Source organism: Stigmatopora nigra, unplaced genomic scaffold, assembly GCF_051989575.1.
Source record: "Stigmatopora nigra isolate UIUO_SnigA unplaced genomic scaffold, RoL_Snig_1.1 HiC_scaffold_25, whole genome shotgun sequence".
Taxonomy (NCBI): domain Eukaryota; kingdom Metazoa; phylum Chordata; class Actinopteri; order Syngnathiformes; family Syngnathidae; genus Stigmatopora; species Stigmatopora nigra.
Window position 1 is genome coordinate 2,365,994 of NW_027551604.1, and position 25,401 is coordinate 2,391,394.

General features: G+C 35.4%; 1 protein-coding gene across 3 annotated transcripts; it reads left to right on the forward strand.

The window, feature by feature from the left end:
* The first annotated feature begins 1,488 nt into the window (after positions 1-1,488).
* Positions 1,489-25,391, forward strand: LOC144192167 (ankyrin repeat domain-containing protein 26-like). 3 transcript variants are annotated; one of them, XM_077711237.1, is made up of 31 exons: positions 1,489-1,734; positions 2,883-3,167; positions 3,957-4,071; positions 4,143-4,316; positions 5,571-5,677; positions 5,755-5,892; positions 6,009-6,118; positions 7,174-7,238; positions 7,991-8,030; positions 8,098-8,112; positions 8,190-8,402; positions 9,088-9,176; positions 11,383-11,588; positions 12,424-12,618; positions 13,049-13,079; positions 13,152-13,251; positions 13,719-13,926; positions 14,712-14,781; positions 14,883-15,023; positions 15,106-15,469; positions 16,828-17,333; positions 17,417-17,569; positions 18,619-18,794; positions 18,957-19,029; positions 19,107-19,325; positions 20,174-20,397; positions 21,275-21,479; positions 21,577-21,614; positions 23,267-23,316; positions 23,404-23,467; positions 24,365-25,391. In XM_077711237.1, the coding sequence occupies exons 2-31, from the start codon at positions 2,971-2,973 to the stop codon at positions 24,507-24,509; spliced, it is 4,431 nt and encodes a 1,476-aa protein (XP_077567363.1). In that variant the 5' UTR covers positions 1,489-1,734; positions 2,883-2,970; the 3' UTR covers positions 24,510-25,391. The 3 variants fall into 3 exon arrangements, 2 of the variants coding, with proteins under 2 accessions (XP_077567363.1, XP_077567364.1); XM_077711238.1 differs by lacking the exon at positions 21,577-21,614 and having other exon boundaries at positions 24,365-24,513; XR_013325060.1 differs by lacking the exons at positions 21,577-21,614; positions 23,267-23,316 and having other exon boundaries at positions 24,365-24,449.
* Positions 25,392-25,401: the final 10 nt, after the last annotated feature.

A 25,401-nucleotide genomic window follows, 5' to 3' on the forward strand; every position in this document is an offset into this window, starting at 1 on the left:
ACTCTTTAATATCTAAGTACTGTTTAATATCTAAGTACATTTGACCGGCGACCAAAACGAACCAAAAGACTGGCGACCAAAAGACCGGCGACCAAACATCCGAGCACCATAAAACTCTATGGCAATGAAAACATGTTTTGTATGGTGTGTGAATTTTGTCTCTTTGTCAACCTTTTCAAAATCCATTTTGGTTTGTTACCATTTCATATTTAAGCTTCACCATGTATTCCTTCGGCTTTTATCTTTACAGATGCGCCAAGACCTGGACGTGGCCATGTCAAGAGAGTTAGGAAACCGTAAGTAGGCAGATGAATGACATTGATGGAGTTCTATGGCGGATAATCAGGGTGTGTCCTCTGTCCTTAGCCTCCGTGCAACTGGACAAAGTTCCGACATGTTTGTCGCCCGTGACTAAAGCGCGCCAGCAGTATGTGAATGTACTGAAGAAAAACCGGGAGCTGTGACCAGTTTGGAGGAAAAAAACAACTATTTGGATTGATTTCAAGCCTAACTTGGACTGATGTTAGTAGATGACATGAACTATGATTGTGGCCCCCGGGAAAGGTAAAGGCTTTTAATCCAGTTTTTTTAATCGATTTATTAAAAAAAATCGAAATATTATTAGTTCTGGAACCAATTCATTTCGTAAGTAGAGGTACGACTGTATTAAATAGCTGTAATAAAGGAAAACAATTCTAATAGTGAGGGTAGTTTATTAGGATTAGTTTTTTACATTACTGACATTTCAGATTTTTTATTATGTTGAAACAACATTGTAAACCAGCTTTTTTTGTGTGTAATTAAAAAAAAAAATGATGTAGTCTTGGTAATGTTCGTTCTTTATTAAAAAAAAACACTTACATTTTGTGATAATTGTACTATACTACTATAATGAAGAAAAGTGTTGGGGTGCTCTTAATTTGTAACAAATAAGTATAAAAATAAAATACAATTAAAAAAAACTGAAATAATGGCACATTGTGACAACAAACCCCGATATCCCCAATTGTAGTAAATAATAACAACAATGACTTCACTATACGTCCAATATATTTTGTAAACTGTCAATCTAAAATATTCATTTTCAACCAGTCATGTTAAACAGGTCGGCCGGAAAAAAAGTACACACAAAAATGAGAATCATATCATTTCATAATTTTCCGGAAGTGCCCGAGAAAGTAAACAATACATTCCGGAAGTTGAGGTGAGAAAAACCGCCGTCCGAAGGAATGATGTAATGAAGACGTGACATCACAATGACGACCTTTTTCTTGTTAGCAGGCAGCCGTTTCATCGACTTTTTCTCCGTGAAAACAGGTGAGCAAAGTCAAAAAGCACAGTTTAAACAAGTACTTGATGTTTGGTCAATATTAACAAGTTGGACAGTGCGTCCATAATGCTAATGAGTAGCATTCTGACTTCCCGCCCATTAGGGGAGAAAAGTTGACGTGTTTTGATGACGTCATACGGTAGAGGCTACTAGTAATAATTTAAATGCACAGACGAATATGACAACAAAGCCGTCAAAATCAATGACCTCATGACGCGTCTGAGATTTTCGTCCTTATCTGTTCAATTGCAATTGTTGTAAAAAGTTGGATTAAAAAGCCCATCAAAATAAAAACGCCTCGAAAGCAACAAAAGTTGTTGTGGCTCAACCCGAAAATGGTCACATTTAGCCCTCGTTTGGGGCTTCATTATCGCGACGAGCCAACTCACTTTAAGAAAGTGTGGGTAAGTACTCTTTTTAATATTTATATTTTTATATTTACTACTGTAAAGTAGCACATAGCCGATTAGCTAAACAGCGTCGCGTTTTGGCTTCGGTACCGCCTGCAATTAATTATCCAAATAATTAGACATCTACTCATAAAGACCAAACGAATGCAATTTTACTTCAAATATTATCGTTCTCTTCGAATATATAAGTGTAAATAAAATGGTGTAACTTTGACGACAATAGACGTCCAATTCATTGAAAATGGCTGTTATTGAACGTGCTGGAAATGCAATCTGTTTTATATTAAGGATTGAAAGAACTGCCAACCCTCCTAGTTCATCAAATTGGTCCTCAATGGTTTTAAAAATGTTAGATTTAAAGGCACCCACATTTTTTTGTGTGACATACATGGATTTGTTGGGTATATTTTTCAACTGAGACCCATGAAAAAGGCTTTCAGCCATGTTGATTGTGTATTTAATTGTTGGTAACTACTGTATTGATGGGTTTAAAATGGCAGTTTTTATGTGTAAGAACTAAACCAAGTGAGAAAGAAATGATAATTAGCCATGAGTAATTCTTGCTATGTTTCTGTTAGGTTCATCAATAGTTATACTTTAATATAATTATAAAACAATACAGACAGACATCTGATTAATTAAGGACATTTTATTAATTTGGCATTTCTGATGATAATCTTGCAAGAGAGAAATACATTCTGACATCGTCCACACAAATTAAAACAATTACAAGGTTATTGATTAATCCAATTGCATAAGCAAAAACAACAACTGTAACAATCATAACATATCAGGTATTCAATAATAACAATTAAGGTCGAAACTCAAAAAAAACTCCATTGGAAATTAAACAAACAAGCCTCCATTCGGCAAAACAATCCCATAATCAAGCGAAAATAGCGTCACAATTTATGACAATATGCGGGTTATCACGTAGGTTGTTGGATAGCCATCACAGCAATTTCGTAAGCGTCCTTCCAGGTCTGCATTCTAGTAAACAGTGCTTGGATGGAGGAATCGCCCCAAATTGAAGAAGCTCTTATACAAAAATGATTAAATGCACACATATATATAATAGTATTACAGAATAACAAGTTTCTTAAGTGGAAAGTAAGTGATGGAGTTGATCTTTTGTTGTTTAGGGATGAAACCCACCGCCGGTGATCCGCTAACCGCAGTGAAGTAGCAGAGAGTGGCGGTGCGTAAGCATCACTTTACTCCTGTGTGAGGATGAAGAAAATATTCCAATTATCCAGGAGGAGGGTGTCAAGTGACACCGCTGACAGCGCCTCCATTGCCACCGCTGCCAGTGACAAAAGACAAAATAAGAGGGGCAAAATTCACAAGGCTGCCTTGTATGGTGATTTGGACAAATTGGAGCAGCTTGTCCAAGTTGATAATATCAATCATGTTGATAAGCAGAACAGGTTAGTGAGGATAACATTGTAATATTTATCACATCATTTTATGTATATCCTAAGTATTATAAAATTACAATTACCGTATTTTCACGACTATAAGGCGCACTTAAAAGTCTTACATTTTCTCCCAAAAAAGACAGTGCGCCTTATAATACAGTGCGCCTTATAATACAGTGCGCCTTATATATGGAAAAAATGTCATTCATTGAGGGTGCGCCTTATAATGCGGTGCGCCTTATAGTCGTGAAAATACGGTAAGCCCGATAAGTGAATTTCCGCCAAGTAGGGATTCCCCTTCAAAAATGCTTAATTTGAATTTAATTAAAAAAAATACATTTTTTTTACATGTTTTTTACTTTTTTTTTTTTTACATTTTTTTACATTTTTTTGTACATTTTTTTAAACATTTTTTTAAATTTTTTAACATTTTTTTTTACATTTTTTTTTCTTTTTTAAAATTTTTATTTATTTATTTATTTATTTTTACCCCCCTGTATACAGTACACCATATAGAATACGGGTAGAGATAGTGGAATTCATGTTATAACAAAAAAAAACTGTAAAATATGTTGTTTCAATGTAATATTTGTATTTTTTTTCCCCTAAAAAAATCCGCGAAGCTCTGAATCCGCGATAGCTAAACCGCGAAGTAGCGAGGGAATACTGCACAACTATACAAGTTGTATATCAAAATGTATCTTAGTATAAATATTTCCTCCAAATTTGAACTCTTATCTCAAATTGCTCATATGTCAAGGTACCATTTGACATAGAAATATGCCTCTCATATTACAGATCAGCACTTCATATCGCATGTTCCCGTGGAAATGAGGAGGTGGTGAGATTTCTGATCAAGAAAAACATCCAGATCAACCTATGTGATAAGCAGCATAAGTCTGCTTTAATTACGGTACTTTTGGAAACATTTTAATTGTTGTCATGACGATGCCGTTGATTTTTTTTTTGTCTCATTTGGATCAGGCAGTGCAAGCACAGCAAGAAGGTTGTGCCAACATTCTACTGGAACACAAGGCCAATACCAATCTGGCGGATTCGGACGGAAACACGGCGTTACACGCCGCCTCGGCCATACCGTCCATTTCTGCCGTCATCTCGCTGGTTAAGCACAATGCTGACATCAACGCCAAAAACCTGGTGATTATGCGATAATCTAACAAAACTTGTTTCTGGTTGGAATTTAATATTTTTTTAGACGTAATGTATTGCCAAAATTTTATTTTTCATTTTAAGAAGGATATTTATTGTTTATAGTCTAACTGAGAGTCAAATTGAATTGAAGACTTTACGTTAAAAAATGCAATGTGCCAAATTATTTAAAAAAAAATATTTGTTTTGATGGGCTCTGATGAATTTGATTGTTTTTAGAGAGAATAAAAATAAGAGAAACATAATATGAACCAATGAGAAAAGTATATAGCAAATATGATTAACAAAGAGCTGCATTTATTTTGGCTGGGAGCCGAATGCGGCTCGAGAGCCACGTGTTTGCAAGCTATTTTGCTAATAATGCTTTAATCATACTTGAACTTTCAAAAAAGTAATTCCATAAGTATTTCTGATAGAAATATAATCATAGAATTAGATTATATAAATTATAATAATAAAATAAATTTAAAAAATGATGTTTTTTTGTATTTATGGAAATCATAATCATACTTTTTGATGTTGAGTGTTCAATAATAAAAGTAAAATATTGCCATTTGTTGAATTGCTACAATTTTAAATATTTTTATAATTTTAATAATTCCTTCAAAATCATTTTATTTTACTAACTTATGATACTCATGGAAATCATAATCATACTTTTTGTTTTAATTTTGACTCTTTAATAAGTTAAAAATAAAAGAAAATTATTGGCTAAATCATTTTTTTCCCATATTTTTTGCTACTCATGGAAATCATAATCATATTTTTTTATTATAACTTCAATAATAAAAGAAAAATATTGCCAAACATCAAATTGCTACCATTTTAAATATTGTTAAAATTTTAATAATTCCTTCAAAATCATATTTATTTTTCTAACTTATGATACTCACAGAAATCATAGTCATACTTTTGTTTTACTCTTCAATAAGTAAATAATAAAAGAAAATATTGCCAAATCATATTTTTTCCATTTTTTTGCTACTCATAGAAATCATAATCCTATTTTCTTATCATTACTCCAATAATAAAAGAAAAATATTGCCAAACATCAAATTCCTACAATTTGAAACACTGATAATTCCATTAAAAAGCCAATAGCAAAAGTGCTAATGACCAAAAAAAAACACCAAATAATCACCCCAAATGACCCAAAAAACAACAATAACATATTATCAATATCTTTTAAAACTTATCAAAGCTACATTTAAAAAAAAAAAAAAATTGTGCTGGCTTTTTCAGGAAGGCGTTTCACCTTTGACCCTGGCAGTAAAAAAGGACCATATTCACGTAGCCGAGTTTCTATTAAAAAAAGGTGCCGACGTGAACATTTTGGACAGTCACCGAAGGTCAGAAAAAAAAAAACACAAACAATGCTAACATTTTTCAAATTTTCCAACATTTTTTAATATAATAAATTCCGCAGGACGCCATTGATGATCGCCGCCAACAAAGGACGTCTCCAAATGGTCCAAACGCTCTTAAAATTTGGAGCCAATCCTCACCTGTCGGATTGTAAAGGACAATTAGCCACAGACTACGCCGAGATAGCATTTCAAGATGGGTTGGTTGATTTTTTTTTTTTTTTGCAGATTTTTTTGGTCAAAAAAACAAACAGGTTGATTTTTTTGCAGATTTTTTTGGTCAAAAACAGATTGGCTTTATAATTGTGTCTTCTAGTTGCAGGAAAGCGATTCATGACCAGATTAAAAAGCAGATGTCTAACATTACGCTCTTGCCGTGTTCAAAAAAGAGGTCCAAATCATTGGAACGTTTTGCCTGCAAAGATGGTAATTATGCTTTAAATGTCTTTTATTTTTTAGTTCATTCTTGCCTTTTTAAAATATAGTCGTACCTCTACTTATGAAATTACGGTGTTTTCACGACTATAAGGCGCACTGGATTATAAGGCGCACCCTCAATGAATGACATTTTTCCCATATATAAGGCGCACTGGATTATAAGGCGCACCCTCAATGAATGGCACTTTTAATTTTTTTCCATATATAAGGCGCACTGGATTATAAGGCGCACCCTCAATGAATGGCACTTTTAATTTTTTTTCCATATATAAGGCGCACTGGATTATAAGGCGCCCTGTCTATTTTGGAGAAAAATATAAGACTTTTAAGTGCATGAAAATACAGTACGTTTTTTTTTAGGATTTTTGTTGTTTTTATTCTGTGTGGAGGCCACTATTGGTTGAAGTACTATTGTTTATTCATTATATTTTTTTGCATTTATCATTGTCAGTACAGATTTTATTGTTTTCCAGACTTATTCTATTTCAAATTTGACTGTAGAAGCTAGATACCGTGTTTTCCAAAAATAAGGCGCACCACATTATAGGGCGCATCGCATTATAAGGCGCACCCTCAATGAATGGCACTATTTTTTCATATATAAGGCGCACCACATTATAAGGCGCACCCTCAATGAATAGCACATTTTATTATTTTTCCATATATAAGGCGCACCGGATTATAAGGTGCCCATCCATTTTGGAGAAAATTTAAGACTTTTAAGCGTGCCTTATAGTCGTGAAAATACGGTAGTAGTTCCAGAACTTTTTTGTAAGTTTAAACTAGTAGAGCTGTAGCTTTTTTCTTACAAAAATGGAATACATTAATGAATTTATAAGTTCCAATCCCTATAAAACTATTAACTAAAATTATAAATTCATACAAAGATTTGACTTTTTTGTACAGTCATACCTCTACTGGTAGCAAAAAGAAATCTTTATTCAAATTCTTACTTTATTCTTCTGTTTTTTACTGGCAAGAATCGGCATTAACGCCCTGCATCTTAAGTGTTCTCAATATTTTTGTTTCTGTGTTAACTGCAGTTGCTGTATGTTTTGATCGTGCCAGTACACCTGGTGGGCGCAGGGAGGACCCAAAACGGAAAGAGGTAGGCCTAACATGCATGTGTCGAAGTGGTGGCACGGGGACCAAATCTGGCCCGTCACATCATTTTGTGTGGCCCGGGAAAGTCAGTGATGAGTGCCGACTTTCTGTTTTAGGATCAAATTAAAATTATGAGTAAAGATGTGTATTAAATTTCCTGATTTTGCTCCTTTTAAATGAATATTTGTCATTTTTTAATCCATTTTTTTATGTGTTTTTAGTTCAAAAATATTTTTGTAAAATCTCAAAATATATTTAAAAAAGCTAAAATATTGTCTTAAATATATAAAAAAATATTATCCAGAGCTGTTAATCCAGTTTTTTAAATTCATTTATTAAAAAAAAGATCTAAAATGGTTAAATTTCTTGATTTTCCCCCTTTTAAATCAATAATTGTCATTTTTTAATCCATTTTTTCGATGTTTTTAGTTCAAAAATCATTTTGTAAAATCTAAAAATATATTTTAAAAAAAGCTAAAATAAACATTATTTTAGATCTATAAAAACTGAATATTCAAGGCTTTTAATCCACTTCTTTTAATCCATTTATAAATAAAAAAAATCTAAATATTATATCTAAAATGATCCAACCCACATAAAACCGAGTTGACGTTAATGCAGCCTGCCAACCAACCCTAGTCTGACACCCTTGTCCTAACATAAAGAAGACTAACATTTATTCCCGATTCTATTCACTCATTCATTCATTTTCTCTGCCATTTCTCCTCACACATTCTTTTCCTTTTTGTTCACCAGAGTGAAATGAGCAATCTACTAAAGGCTTTCTGCTCTTTTGGTAAGTGCACAAACATTAATAAACATTATTTGACTGTCTTTTCACTATTATTTTCCTCTTATTGCAGATGAAATTGATTCAGGTGAGTTTGACACATTCATTTTATATTTCTCCGTATCTTACTTATCTGACATTTTTCTTATGTTGGCATCCTGACAGATTGCGACAAAGCCAGTTTCGGCAGTAAAAGAACACGAGCCGAAGGCTCGGTGGTTTCTCAGAAGTCGGAAGAATTCCCAGATTGCTCGGCTTCTTCTACGGAAGTCCGAGAGACGCAATTAAAATTATCCAGAAAGATGTCTGATAAAATCCTTCTCAGCCCGCAAATGATGCGATCGCATTCAAAGAAGTTGCTTCTTCCGGACAGTGACAGTAAGCTTTAAAAAATATATATTTCAACTTTTATTTGAGTTTTTTTTTTACTAATATAGTGTTCCCCCGCTACTTTGCGGTTCAGCTACCGCGGACTCAGAGCTTTGCGGATTTTTTTGGGGAAAAAAATACAAATATTACATTGAAACAAGATATTTTACAGGTTTTTTTTGTTATAACATGAATTTCACTCTCTCTACCCATGTTCTATATGGTGTACTGTATACAGGGGGGTAAAAAAATAAAATACAATAAAATACAATAAAATTTTTAAAAAATGTAAAAAAATGTAAAAAAAATATGTAAAAAAGTATGTAAAAAAGGATGTAAACAAGTATGTAAAAAATGTAAAAAAAATGTAAAAAAATGTAAAAAATGTAAAAAAAATGTAAAAAAATGTAAAAAAAATGGAAAAAAAATGTGAAAAAAAACGCCAAAAATATGTACAAAAAATACAGGGAGGTAAATTTTTTGTTTAAAAAAGATTTAAAAAAATAATTACAAAAAAATTTTTTTTTGGGAAATAAATTCAAATTAAGCATTTTTGAAGGGGAATCCCTACTTGGCTGAAATTCACTTATCGCGGGTGGTCCCGGTCCCCATTAACCGCGATAACCGAGGGAACACTGTATATGTTCATTAATATGCGCTGTCCCTTATTAAATACATGAATATTTTGTCTCAGGCTCCCCTGCCATCTCACCAAGAAGCATCAGATGTCAACTCCATTCTGACAAGTCACCAGGCAGACCGCATAAGGGCAGAAGTTCTGAGGTAATTAAAAAAAAAATCATTTTTTATCAAAATAATCATACGGTCAAGTGGTTAGCTCGTTGGCCTCACAGCTTTTGGGTCGTGGGTTCGATCCCAGGTGGCTCCTCACTGTTTACGTGTTCTCCCGGGGCTTGTTTAGGTATTCCGGGTACTCCATTTTCTTCCAACTTATGCTAAGCTAGCTGATTGAACATTCAAAATAACCTAACCCTAGCTACGATTGGTCGCCCTCTATTCCCTGGTGCCGATTTCCCGCGTCCCACAATCGGCTCCAGCACCCCCCCTGCGACCCTTGTCAGGATAACCAACTCAGAAAATGAATGAATGGGCTTACTAAGCAACTTCCTCCATGTGTTGTAAACCTCCGCCCCACCCCCGACTTAGGGGCGGGGCATAATCAAGGCCAATGACATCATTAAGATGATGTCATAGCTGTTTACCAGATCCCATTTTTCCATTTCTTCTATCAATTAAAGCACTTGAGATCCTCTACGTTGAAGCGTGAACGCCAAACGCATTTGCAATTTAGACAAAAAATGTGTTTTTTTCGCGAGCTGTCCAAAAAATGTGTGTGGATCTCCCATCTGTGTCAGCCACCACTACATCTGTGTTCAACCTCTGTGATGATCAAGATGTAATGTATTGAAAAATCCATTCTATTTATTGCACACTTCAGCAACTATTAAAATGGCTTAAAAAAACATATTTCCATGTCCCCCAAAAATCACCCTCAAAATATACAGTGCTGTAAAAAAGTGTCCTCGTCTTGATTTGCAGACATTTTTTTAATATGACACAATATAAACCCAAGGAATTAATTAAAAAATGCAATTTTCAAATTATACTTAATATATGAAGGCTCTAAATGAAGAACGGTAGTAATTTACATTTTTTGCAATCATTTGTGACAAGTTTTAATGAAATTGGGAGTTTGGGTCGACCACTACAAACCTTTATTTAAAAAACAAAAACAAAAAAGTATCATTTTGAGGTAGAATTGATGTGTTTTGGGTCATTTCCAGCACCATGGATCAAGGGTGCTTGAGTTTTAGGGTACATTTTGGTGACTGGACCTTCTATGTATTGTTTAACCAATCACTGCAAGGTTGTCCAGGCCCTGAACTAGCAAAGCTTGCCATTTTATCACTACTATGCTTAAGTTTTTGGTATAATTTTCTTGCCACACGGCTTCCAAAAAGTTTTCGGACATTTAGACTAGCATTTTAATAGATTTTTTTGGCCAACAAATGTGGTGGCAATCAAATCTGGGTGTGGCCTAGTGAACTATAACTCATCTTTCCCCAAATCTGCCTAGCAACTGTTCAAGGGGGAGGAGCGTTTTGAGATACTCATATTGGATTGGTTAAAATTTGAATTATTTTTCAATATTTATGTTTTTCAAACTTTTTAATATAACAAACAACAAACATTCCATTTATTTCACATTTTTAATATCTACTATTTTTCAATATTTATATTCCTATGTTCTTCAAATTGATAAATATGCAAGAATTAAATAGTAAATAGCATTTAAACAAAATTTGTCGTTTTTAAATGATAACGGATTAAGCGTTAAAAGGAATTTTAGAATATTCCCTTTTTATTTAACTATTTTGTAGTAATTAATGGATTTATTTTTAAAAAAAATCATGTTTTTTTGTGTCCATTTTGAAGAACATGGGAATATAAATATTGAATAATAGTACAGATATTAAAAATGCGAAATAAATGAATAAATGTTTGTTGTTGTTTATATTAAAACTGTCATGGAAAATACTGGCTTTTATTTTTCTTCACTATGCAAAAAGAATATCCAAAAAAAAAGGATTTCTGTGTTTTTCATATATTTTATTCAACCATATTCAGCACAAATGGTGTCTTTTTCCTTCAAATATTATTTTCTCCATAATCAGACTTGGCCCCCTTTTTTTCCACATAAAAATTCATTTCCACCAGCTGTTGTTTATCGCTTTAACTCTTGTATTTGAATGAATTTTTTTAGCATTATCTTTCGAGGAAGGACCACCAGAAGACCATGTTTTCATTTTGGTAATCCAACTACTTTTCCAGATTTAAGTATGGAAAGAGTGTTTATTTTTTTGATTGATATATGAGTTTAGAATTGTAAATGGATTTTTAAACGAAAAAAACAACAAAAAAACTAAAAAAATACTCCAAAAACTGTCTTTTTTTTTTTTTTTTGCAGTGGTCATTTCAGGTGGCCAAAGAAGATGCCCGGGTGGTTTCCATGAAAAATCTCAGTGAAATTGAGAGAAGAGTGTCGGAAGGGCATGCAAGCGTGAAAACGGAAAGTTCACTGAGCCGTAAAGGGAGTTTATTGAGAAGCAAAGAAATGATGAATCCACCTGAAATCTGTTTGCTTTCAAAGAAACATCTAACCCCACCGCCAAGGTAGGAAAAACCTACATACATTCTTAATTTACATTACAAAAACTAGAAGCCATTTTTTTGCTAATGTGATTGTACTTTAAGTGAAATATTTAAATGTTCAGATGTTAGGTTTATACCAGGGGTGTCAAACCTCTGGTCTGCGGGCCGAATACAGCTTCATTTGAGATCAAGCGGGCCGGACCAGTAAACTCATTGCAAAATGACACATAGAACTAACAATAAGCTCACTTTTTTAAATTTGTATTAGTCACTTATACTAATAATTAGTGTAAAGAATGAGTAAATTATCAAAATGTTTATTAACAGAATTTTCCTTTTACATTATGAACAATATATTATGAACAAGAGAATAACACAAGAGCATAAATAAATGTCAATTCATAAATGTCAATAGCAATTACCGTATTTTCACCACTATAAGGCGCACTTAAAAGTCTTACATTTTCTCCAAAATAGACAGTGCGCCTTAAAATACAGTGCGCCTTATCATACAGTGCGCCTTATCATACAGTGCGCCTTATCATACAGTGCGCCTTATAATACAGTGCGCCTAATATATGGAAAAAATGTCATTCATTGAGGGTGCGCCTTATAATGTGGTGCGCCTTATAGTCGTGAAAATACGGTAATTATCTTCTAATTAAAAATTGTTCAAGCCATTTTTCAAACTTGAATCTTGAAAAAGAGGAGCGTCGTCTTATATTCGGGGCCTTACTTAGTATTCTCGTATTACAATTTGATTCAGATCAGAATTTTGAATTGGAATACTGTTGTTAACTTGGAATTGGGAGCAAGAATATGACTTTTAATGTGCTTGACTTCCATGTTTTTTTAGGAAAATGCTGGGGGAAACGTCCCTCTCGCACCAACGGTTGTCCATGGCGAGCAAAGCCGACGAACCGGCCATGGAGGAATTCTCCATGTTGGCCGTGGTTAGCAAGTCCAACTCCAGCAGAAATGTTCTGAACAGCAAAGATCCCACGGGGATCGACGAGAGCACATTAAGTGATGTGTCGGACGATGAAGGAAGGTATCGTTGGTTTTGAATCTTTACGTCCTTTTACTTGCTAATTCGCGGGTGTTAAACTCGTGGGATATTTGGCATGACTCTTGAAAGTCAAGTTTCTCACTAAAAATGCCTCTAATTCTAAATTTTCATGTAAAACATGCTGTTAAATACGAAAAATATAAGAGTGGACAGAGCTACTGACATTGGTTGCCGTGTAAATGGCGCCATCATGTGGACAGGGGTAAAAATATATATAAATAAAGTTTGGATTTTATTTACTGCGCGCCATATTATTGCTGCTGCGTAGAGAAGACGAGAAATTTGATTAATTTAAATACAAAAAAATTGAACCAAAATCTTTTATCCTCTAAAAAAGAGCATAATTCCACCTAATAAACTCCAATATGTGATGGACAAGATATGTTTTTTTACACTTTCTCTATCTTGGCAGGTGGCAAGCCAAGCAAAAGCCAAAAAAACAGGTACGTTTTGTAATAATATGTCTTTCTAATCTGTCCTTTTTAAAAATAACATGTTGTTGTTGACTCATTCAGCGCACCGATGAAATTGAGGTTTCCGAAGAGCTTGACGAGATCACGTCTTCGTCAGATTTGACTTTTGAGGATTGCGAGCTTCACTGTTCTACCCATCAGGGTACGTCCCATATTCCTCCAAACCTGAATTTAAATCCAAGTTATAGAGCTGGGCGATACAACAAAAATCATTTTATTGAAAATTATCACCAAAACATCTTGTTTCATATTTGAAAAAAAAACGTCACTCATAATCGCTTATTTTGGCCATATTATTGTCCTTTTACGTTCATGCCACCTTTTAGCCTCTATGCTAGCATGCTAAAAACACGTTTTCTCCTTTTTCTTTGAGTGTTGGTCTGGAACTAGCGTTCATCTCGCAACAGCGCCCCCATTCTCCATTGCGGCCGAATGGTGTAATTACACTTCAAATAATACAATTTGTATCGATTTTTTTTAAAATATGATTGACAAAAATTAGTTCACGATATTTTATCGTTTTATCACCCAGCTCTATGTTAAACCTCTTTTTGGTCCTTCGTGGGAATAGCCACGCTCCTTGAACGTAACCAATGTTATCATTCTCAGAACGCCCATTTAAGGTGAAGATGGAGGACATCCCGCCACACAAACTCGCTAGTCTGAGGCCAAAAGACCATCACGCCTGCGCTGTCAAGATGAATAAACTGAAAAATGAGAAGGCCGATTTAAAGACCAAAATGGAGGAGGTTAAAGACGGTCAATGTGCTATGGAGCACAAACACATGCAAATGGAAACGGAAATCACCAACCTCAGGTATCACCTTATTCTGGAAGTCATTCAAAATAGTCATCTGTCCAATGTCAAAATTAATGTAGACCAGAGATGGGCAAACTACGGCCCGCGGGCCAAATCCGGTCCACTGGCCCTTTTAATCCGGCCCGCCGACGTTGTCCAATTAATGTTTTTTTTCCCCCCAAGATGGCGCCGTCACACGGAAGCCAATGCCAGTAGCTTTACCACTCTTATTTGTTTTTTTCTGTTTTACAGCCCCTCTATCTTTTTTTAAATGACATTTTAATACTTCTTAATACATTCCTTTTGACTTGACTTTATACTTTATACTTTTGAATTTAATGATGAGTATGTTAATACTTTAAAGTCCTTTTTTTCAGTTTACATTTCATATGTACTGTTAACGGATGCACTTTTTTATATGTATCCTATCTTGTGCTGACCCCGCCCATCTGTCACATTTTTTTAAGTCAATGTGGCCCCCGGGCCCAAAAGTTATTAATATTAATATCAGTAATATTTAGATTTTTTTAAATTGGGTTAAAAGCCATAAATAGCCCGTTTAATAGATTTCAAGCAATGTTTATTTGCTTTGTAATGGAACATTTCTTTTAATCATCTTTCATTTCAAATGGAAACCATTTTTTTCATAATTATATCCAATATTAAAGTGGAAAACAGAAAAAATACCAATTTCCCCCAGAAAAAAAATCCACAATATAATAAACCCGCAAAAATGGAACCACAAAATGGTGACAAATCACTCTATTCTAAAGTTGTATTTGCTTTCCTATCAACATCAACAGGCTATCATCCAAACAACAACAAGAAGATTGGCTCAATACCATCAGAATGGCCCACCTCAACAATGAAAAGGTGAGGAACCACGGTAAGGTTAATGAGACTTTTGGAATTCAATTACACATTTGTCCATTATGTAACATGAAATTTCTGTCTTTTTGTTTTTTTCACCCAAGCTGGAACAGGAACTCCGACACGCCCACGACCAGTTAACACAAGAACGTTGTACCAACGCACAGTTACAACAAAAGGTCAAAAGTCAAGACTGCAAGCAACAAACCATAGAAGAAGACTACAAAAGGGTCAAAAACAAGGAGGTATTTAAACTACCATTTAATAACGACTAAAACTCAATTGCCTTGTCAATTAAAAAATGAAAATAATTCATCCCATTTTCAGGATTCACTACGAACAGAACTTGAGGCAACTCAGACGTACACAAGCAAAAAGCAGAGAGACCTGGCAGAAGAAAATGAAGACCTCAAGGAACAACTTCAAGATGTCCGCCAAGAAATCAAATTAGCCCATGATAACCAGACTCAAAGTGCTATGGAATGGAATAACATGATTACGGGGTTAAAGTGTGAGGTTACGCTTCTCAATGCCAGGCTGGAGGCTCAATATCAAGCTCATAATCTTCTGGAAACCGAGACTCAGACAGTCCGAGCCCGCCTGGCCGAGTCGGAGAAACTTGGCTCGGATGCACAAAAAGCTCTGCTCCAAGAAAAAGAAGAACAGCAGCGACTAAGAGACAATTTCGCAGGTTAGTTTTGGTGGAATGGAACTGGGTTATGTGTGGGTTTTTTTTTGCGTGTTAGCATGTTTTAGCATTGATAAGTAGGTGACGATATGACTGACGTGTTGATTGCAAGCCAGCTAATTTCATCCTTAAACCGCGTTTTAGCTTGTTTTAGCTCGTTTTAGCAATGGCGGCAGCTGATTACATGATTAGCATATTTGTCGCGAGCCAGCTAATTTGGTTCCAATTTTGCAAGAGCATTACCAATAGTTAGGTTCCCTCACTCAGTGTGTTAGCATGTGTTAGCATTGACAGCAGCTGATTACATGATTAGCATGTTTGTTGCGAGCCAGCTAATTTGGTTCCATTTTGCAAGGGCATTGCTAATACTTTGGTTCCCTTAAACTGTGTTTTAGCTTGTTTTAGCATGTTTTAGCATGGGCGTTAGCTGATTACATGATTAGCATGTTTGTTGCGAGCCAGCTAATTTGGTTCCAGTTTTGCAAGAGCATTACCAACACTTAGGTTCCCTCACTCATCATGTTAGCATGTGTTAGCATTGACGGTAGCTGACAATGTTTATTGTGAACCAGCTGATTTGGTTCCAATTTTGCAAAAACATTGCTAATACTTTGGTTCCCTCAAACCACGTTTTAGCTTGTTTTAGCTCTTTTTAGTATTGACGGCAGCTGATTACATGATTAGCATGTTTGTTACAAGCCAGCAAATTTGGTTCCAATTTTTCAAGAGCATTACCAACACTTAGTTTCCCTCACTCATCATGTTAGCATGTATTAGCATTGACGATAGCTGATATTGTTTATTGTGAACCAGCTAATTTGGTTCCAATTTTGCACGTTTTAGCTTGTTTTAGCTCTTTTTAGCATTGACGGCAGCTGATTACATGATTAGCATGTTTGTTACAAGCCAGCAAATTTGGTTCCAATTTTTCAAGAGCATTACCAACACTTAGTTTCCCTCACTCATCATGTTAGCATGTATTAGCATTGACGATAGCTGATATTGTTTATTGTGAACCAGCTAATTTGGTTCCAATTTTGCACGTTTTAGCTTGTTTTAGCTCTTTTTAGCATTGACGGCAGCTGATTACACAATTAGCATCTTATTTGTGAGCCTGCTAATTTGTTTCCAATTTTGAAAGGGCAATGCTAATACTTTGGTTCCCTCACTTAATGTCTTAGCATGTTTTTAGCATTGACAGTAGCTGATGACATGACTAGCATAGCTTGCTCGCCAACTAATTTTTTTGTTTAAGGCTCGGATGTAAGCTCATGCTTATTAAAAAAGTAAAAAAAAACAATTTAGATTCTTCACAGCCGCCATTTTAACAATGTGAGTAAACACTTGACTAATCTGTTCAGGTGAGATCGCCAATCAACGAGAGCTTGTCGCCAAACTCGACCAAAAACTAGCCAAAATGAAGGCACACAGCAAAACTAAGGAGAACGAGCTGCACACGGTGAAAGACCTACTGTCGGATAAAAACTCGCTGATTGCCACTTTACGCCGTGAGAAGGAACAAACCAACTCACACATTAAAGAATTAGAAGCCGAACTACAAACCGAGAAGGATTTGGTTAGCTGGGCCGGAGCTCGGCAAGAGGCCACTCAAGATCTCCTGGCTCAATCCCAGAGTGAAAATGGCTTACTACGACAAAAAATGGAGGAGATCCAAAAACAATGCGTGGCCAAGGAACTGGCTTTGGCCGACGCCCAAAAATGTTTCAGTGAAATTTTAGCCAAACTTCGTTCCGACTGTGAGGACAAAGTACAACTGGCCCAAGATAGGAATCAGGATCAAGCCGCCGAGAAACATGAGCTTCGAGAACATATCCATCTTTTACAGGAGGAGAAAAATGAAACAGAAGTATGTTGTCGTCGGGCAGATGATTTGATGGTTCGTCAATGTTTTTTTTTTCTCTAAAAATGGTCTGTCTTTTTGTGGACTAGGCTAACCTGAGACAGTTACGGGCACAGTTAGCCGACTCTATGAAGAGGCTGTCCAAGTGTGAAGCTTCTTTGGAGCTACACATACGATACCGGAGTGAATCTGAGGAGGAGAAAGTTCGACTCCACAAAGAAGTGGATAGGTTTAAGAAAAAGGTATTGGAACGATTTTTCTTTCAAAAAAAAAAAATATATATATATATATATACCATATTTTTCCCGACTATAGGACGCATCGTATTTTTAGCCGCAGTGTCAGTAACGAGTGCTATTTCTGTATTTTAAACACAAAGTATGCAGTCAGGTATGGCAAAAATACACGCTACATGCTATTAAAGTATTTTTTTTATTTTTCATAATTTTTTTTTTATTTTTTATTTTTCCCAAAGATGGCGGTGTCACGCAGAAACCAGTAGCAGTAGCTCTGTCTACTCTTATTTGTTTTTTTATGTTTTACAGCCCTTCTATCTTTTTTTAAATGACATTTTAATACTTCTTAATACATTCCTTTTTACTTTACTTTGTACTTTATACTTTTTACCTGAATGATGTGTGATGAGTATGTTAATACTTTAGTCCTTTTTCTGTTTATGTTTCAAATGTACTGTTAACGGATGCACTTTTTTATATGTATCCTATCTTTTGCTGACCCCGCCCATCTGTCAATTTTTTTAAAGTCAATGTGGCCCCTGGGCCCAAAAGTTTGCCCGCCCCTGAGCTAGCTAGTAGCTAGTATTGGTCCATATATAAGGCGCACTGTCTATTTTGGAGAAAAATCTAAGACTCAAGTGCGCCTTATAGTCGTGAAAATACAGTACGTTTTTATTTTTTTAGGATTTTTGTTTTTATTCTGCGTGGAGGCCACTATTGGTTGAAGTACTATCATTTATTCAATATATTTTTTGCATTTATCAGTGTCAGTACAGATTTTGTTGACTTATTCTATTTCAAACTTGACTGTAGAAGCTAAATACCATATTTTCCATATATAAGGCGCACCACATTATAAGGCGCACCCCTCAATGAATGGCACGTTTTATTATTTTTTCCATGTATAAGGCGCACTGGATTATAAGGCGCCCTTGTCTATGTAGGAGAAAATTTAAGACTTTTATGTGCGCCTTATAGTCGTGAAAATACGGTATACACGTTTGTTTGGTACATATTTCGCTTGCTAATGAAGATTTGTGCTTCGTGTCCTGTAGATGGATGAAAAAGAATGTCATTACATACTCGTTGAGAAGCAAGTGTCGGAACTAAAGAGTCGTCTGGATGAGAGAGAACAGCAACTCTGCATTTCTTCCCAAAAACACAAGGAGGCGCTATCGCTTGTAGCGGCCGGCAATAACTCTGTCAAACAGCTGGAAGAGTCAGTGCAGAGGTATCGTATTTTCTCACATATTTGTGGCTAAAAAAATGATGACTGAATTGAGTGTACGGCTTATATGCGCATAAATATCTGGTTGATTGTTTACTTTATTGAATATAGATTAACGGCATACTGTATTTTAACATTATTTGTGCTTGTTTTGAATACATGAAGGCATCGATCTCTACTCAAGGCTGCTAAAAGGAAATTGCGAGATCACATAGCAAGTGAAATAGAGAGAGAAAAGGTTTGTTTTTTTCTCGCTTGACCACGGCACCCTTTTCAATCCCCGTCTAAATCTGTACTTGTAATGAACGCCCGCAGGTGAACGAGCTACAGGCGGAGCTGAATAGGCAACTGTCATTTCGAGGGCTTTTGGAAAAAGGTAAAAAAGAATTGGAGGAGGAGGTTCAGATCCTCAGACGCAAAGTGGAAACCAGCACGGTGGAGAACAGGCACGTCGAGCAGTACCGACGTGAGGTCGAGGAAAAGGCCCGGCAGGAAATACAGAAAAAAATACACGAGGTCAACCTTTTCTTGCAGGTAAGTCTCTTGCAAAAATATATAATAATATCTAAGTACTGTTTAAAATCCAAGTACTGTTTAATATCCAAGTACTGTTTAATATCGAAGTACTGTTTCATATCGAAGTACTGTTTCATATCGAAGTACTGTTGAATAACCAAGTACTGTTTAATATCAAAATACTGTTTAATATTTAAGTACTGCTTAATATCTAAGTACTGTTTAATACCTAAGTACTGTTTAAATATCTAAGTTTTGTTTAATATCTAAGTACTGTCTAATATCTAAGTACTGTCTAATATCTAAGTACTGCCTAATATCTAAGTACTGTTTAATATCTGTGTACTGTTTAATATCTGTGTACTGTTTAATATCTAAGTACTGTTTAATATCTAAGTCCTGTTAAATATCTAAGTACTTTTTAATATCTAAGTACTTTTTAATATCTAAGTACTGTTTAATATCTAAGTACTGTTTAATATCTAAGTACTGTTTAACATCTAAGTACTGTTTTACATCTAAGTCCCGTTTAACATCTAAGTACTGCTTAACATCGAAGTACTGCTTGACATCGAAGTACTGTTTAACATTTAAGTACTGTTTAACATCTAAGTACTGTTTAACATCTAAGTACTGTTTAACATCTAAGTACTGTTTAGTATCTAAGTACTGTTTAATATCCATGTACTGTTTAATATCCAAGTACTGTTTAATATCCATGTACTGTTTAATATCTAAGTACACTTGACTAGCGACCAAAAGGGACCAAAACACCGGCGACCAAACATCCAGTCACGGCGGCTTATATGTGAATAAATACAGTACATAAGTCACATGATAAGCATTTATGCGATCTGCTCTTCTAGTCTCAGGCAGCTACGCAGGAGGCTCAGGACCAGATTAAAGCCACCACGGAAGTCAGCCTACGCTCCAAAATCCAAGAACTGGAAGGAGAACTGAAACGAGCTCGGAGCATTCAGAACGACGCCATCACGCAAAGAGACGCCTTGCACAAAGAGCTCAAGCGCTATCGACAGATGCACCGAGATGAGCAGTGGCTACGCAAGTCTCTCTCCAATGAACTCAAAAGGTCAAAACATTTTTTTTCTGCTCATGCAACCTTTACTTCAAGACTTAAAGGGGACGTTTTTGTAGATTTTGAGGGATTGGACATCGAACTTATACTAAAAGTAAAAGTTAGGGATCCACGTTAGCTCATTGGCGTTAGTGGTCAGTCGTTAATATAAGCAAATTGTAGAATTTTTCCAATAATGTAATGCATATATATATTTTTTTTTAGATTTTGCAAGATGATTTTTGACCTAAAACAGAAACAATGATTAAAAAATGCAATTATTGATTTAAAAGGGGGAAAAGCAGGAAATATAATATACATCTATATATTATATTTAGATATAATATTTAATTTTTTTGTGTAAATAGATTAAAAGAACTGGATCAAAAGCCCTAACTATTCCATTTTTTTATAGATCTAAAATCATGTTTATTTGAGTTTTTTTCTTAGTAAAGGAAAATCTTTTAATCATAATGTTCCATATTAAAGTGGAAAACAGAAAATAATTTTATGCATTTTTAGATTTTACAAAATGATTTTTGAACTAAAAACAGAAAAAATTATTAAAAAATGACAAATATTGATATAAAACGGGGTAAAAATCAAGAAATGTAATATACATCTATACTCTTCATTTAAATTTGATCCTAAAACAGAAAGTCGACACTCATCATTTACTTTCCCGGGCCACACAAAATGATCTGGCGGGCCAGATTTGCCCCGCGGGCCGCCACTTTGACACCAGTGATGTAATATTTACAGTACCTTGTTTACTACCTGTAGTTAGCTGGGTTCGGGGTTAGGGTTACCATCGCAACCTTAGCAAGGATAAAGATAAAGGAACGCTAGGCTTTTGAAAAATGGCTAACTTTTGTTTTTCTCTTTCGTCCAGGAGTAACAGTCGACTTACCGAGGCCAACACAAAATTGCTGAGCGAGCGCTGCAAAACTCTAGTCAACTCCGGCCCCCCGAGTACCCCCACAGGACCTTTAGCTTCCACTTCCGGCGCAACCACGGCACCCTACAGGATGCGCAACACCCGAATTCTGAGTCCTGTGGCCGAAGGACAAACAAACATGGAGGATTACCTGTGCAAGGTTTGTAATGCGAATTCGTCTCACTTTTTGGTGTGAAACGTTGTCCAATTTTTTCTTCCCCCAAAAATGACTAATGGTGTTTCTTTTAAAATGTCAGCTACAGCAAATTGTGGAGACAGTTAAGTCTTCCCTCGTGTATGTATTCATCCTGTTCTGCTCATTACACCAACACAGACAACTCATTGCCTTTCATCAACTCATTTTAAAGGTTTTTTGGTCGGTAATGTTTGCTTCGGGTATACGAATGCATAGTACAGCCTTTGAAAGAAAATGCAAGCCAGACAGTGTATGTTTAATTTAGATATTTTTATCAAAATCTCAGTCGAATTTTAAGTCTTCTTTAAGGCTCGGTTACTATTGTATTGGCCCGATTATAAGACGATCCCGAATATAAGACGGCCCCCCTCTTTTTCAAGGCTGAACTTATAAAATAGATAAAACATTGTTACCATTAAATTCAATTTTGGGTGGGTTAGTGGTTAGCGTGTCGGCTTCACAGTGGGAGACCTGGGTTCAAATACAGGTTGGTCCAACTGTGTGGAGTTTGGGTTAGGGTTAGGGGTTAGGGTGTGTTTCAATACAAAATGGTGAGGGTTGGGGTTACGGTTAGGGTGTGTTTAAATACAAAATGGTTAGGGTTAGGGTGTGTTTAAATACAAAATGGTTAGGGTGTGTTTAAATACAAAATGGTCAGGGTTAGGTTTAGGGTTAAGGTTAGGGGTTAGGGTCAGGATTAGGGGTTAGGGTGTGTTTAAATACAAAATGGTTAGGATAGGGTTAGGGTGTGTTTAAATACAAAATGGTTAGGGTTTGGGTAAGGGTGTGTTTAAATACAAAATGGTTAGGGTTAGGGTTAAGTTTAGGGTTAGGGTGAGGATTAGGAGTTAGGGTGTGTGTAAATACAAAATGGTTAGGGTTAGGGGTTAGGGTGTGATTAAATACAAAATGGCCACGGTTAGGGTTAAGGTTAGGGTTAGGGTCAGGATTAGGGGGTTAGGGTGTGTTTAAATACAAAATGGTTAGGGTTCGGGTTAAGGTTGGGGTTAGGGCCAGGGTTAGGGTCATCCCGGGTCACCCCGGTCCTGTGTGAGTTTCCTCTGGGTACTCTAGTTTCCTCTGACATTCCAAAAACATGCATGGTAAGCTGATTGGACACTCTAAATTGCCCATGACTATCACTGTCAGCGTGAATGGTTGTTTGGGTCCTTGTGCCCTGCGATTGGCTGGCCACCAATTTATTCCATTCAATTATCCGTCAGTGTTTTGCATTTGGTTTAATAGTATCTGGCACCATCTAGTGTTGTGAATGAGTACAATGTCTAGACCCCGATTTTAAGACTACTGACACTTTTCCTGTATTTCAATGCAAAAAACATCGTCTTATAATCGGGCCAATACGGTACATACAAAATTTAATTGATCAATAAACACAAATGTAGTATTCGTGTTGGGAGCAGAACTAGAGTATATTTTTTAACTTGATTGCTTTATTTTTTGAAAAAGGGGGCGGGGTTAATGTTACTAAAAAAATACTGGACTTAACTTTGATTGGCTCTATTTTTGTATGACAGTGAACTGTCGTCTAGTGATATTTCGTGCAAAGATAAAAGCGACAAAAGAAAGTTTTACATTTTAAAATGTATATATATATATATATTTTTTTTTAATGTGCATTGTACTTTTGTATTTTGAAGTATTATGTTTTTTAAAACTCTTGCATTGAATGAACATTTTTTTTCTGGTGAACTCTAAATGATGCAAGTTTTTGTTCTTGTATTTTACATAAGAAATCAAAGGAGAAAAGTAAAAACTCCTGCCCCCTTCACACGGATTCCCTGTATGTACCTTAACTTTAACTTAAAAAAACAGAAAATGAAGAAGAAACTGCATTACTCAAGTTTTTCTCTTTCTGTCTTCATTCCAGCGCTGAGCACAGAAAGTACACGTGGAAGTAACAGATTCCAGAAAGTGGAAGAAGACGAGAAAAGGTGAGAACGGCGAATATAAATTTTGTGACGGCGTGTCATCATTCACGTGACCGGACGTTTGGTCGCCGGTCTTTTGGTCGCCAGTCTTTTGGTTGCCGATCAAATGTACTTAGATATTAAACTCTCGCTCTTAGATATTAAACAGTACTTCGATATTAAACAGTACTTCGATATTAAACAGTACTTAGATAATAAACAGTAGTTAGATATTAAACAGTACTCAGATATCAAACAGTACTTGGATATTAAACAGTACTTAGATATTAAACAGTACTTAGGTATTAAACTACGTAGATATTAAACAGTACTTAGATATTAAACAGTACTTACATATTAAACACTACTTAGATATCAAACGGTACTTAGATATCAAACAGTACTTAGATATTAAACAGTACTTAGGTATCGAACAGTACTTGGATATCGAACAGTACTTAGATATTAAACAGTACTTAGATATTAAACAGTACTTAGATATGAAACAGTACTTAGATATCAAACAGTACTTAGATATTAAACAGTACTTAGATATTAAAGAGCACTTAGATATGAAACAGTACTTAGATATTAAACAGTACTTAGATATGAAAAAGTACTTCAATTTTAAACAGTACTTAGATATTAAACAGTACTTAGGTATTAAACAGTACTTCGATATGAAACAGTACTTAGATATGAAACAGTACTTGGATATTCAACAGTACTTGGATGTTAAACAATACTTATATATTAAACAGTACATAGATAATAAACTCTTAGATATTAAACTCTCTCATGAATATAATTTTGAGAGCTAGTTTCAAGAGTAAACTCTCTGTCACCAAACGCCCGGCGACCAAACGTCCTAGCACCCCTCACTCATTTGCCATTGATATCCCTAACTTGCCCCATTTTCAGCCAAAGAAACCCCCGCTCATGTATATTGGGCCCACATTCCTCTCGGGTGAGGCTGTCGGCAGAAGCCAAGACCAGATTTCGGAACGGCGGGGTCCCGAACAACAAGCGTGAGCCGTGCTACAGCGGTCACCAAAAGCTCAGGTAGACCCGACTGAACAACTTCAGAGGCATCGATCGGACTGATCAGAAGACGCACACAGAGTGCTGGCCGGTCGGCTCTTTTTCATACGAGTGGATCCGTAAAAAAAAAAAAGGGCGGCGCTGGCTGGCCCGTATTGATTGCTCTTGCGATTTTGGTGCTACATTTTGAAGGAAGAAAACGAAGAAAACTCAAGGCGTTCCATTGAGGTTGCTATTCCCATTTAAAGGAGAATAGTCCAGACATACTTATGCACATTGCACTTAAATACTCACACCATCAGCCAATGCTTTGGCATGTGATGCAATACTACTATAATTGTTGACAAAATTCAAAAGATCTTAAGTAGCCCGTTTGACTCCGCCCACTGACAAGTACAAACACAATCAAACTTTTTTTGTATTACCTCCCTTGACGGTGCTGATCTTAAACAACTGTGGAAAATGCGACATTTATGTTATAAGTAAATTGCTAATGTGGCTAAAAGTGGCTTATTGGTGTGTTACTACCATGATCTTTATATGTTGCGTTGTAAAAGATTGATATTTTTTTTATAAGCAATGTATAGGACAGGTTGTTTTTTTTATATTTAATCCTGGTTTGGGATTTTTATTTGTTATTGTTTTTTTTTTATTTGACGCATTTATCATAATTGTTTGATATGTGTGATCATATTTGTTTAGACTTTTTTTTTTACGGAACAAGACAATGCAACTAAGATATTGCTGCAATTTTGTGTGTTTTGTCCTTTGTATTTATTCGTGGTTTAAGTGCTAGATTTTATGTAGATATCTTTTGTTGTAATTATGTAAATAGCAAGGAATATTGTAAATCATGTACATTTTCAGAAAGTTGTAAATAAATGAGAGAATCACTCTAAAATGGACATATTAAATCA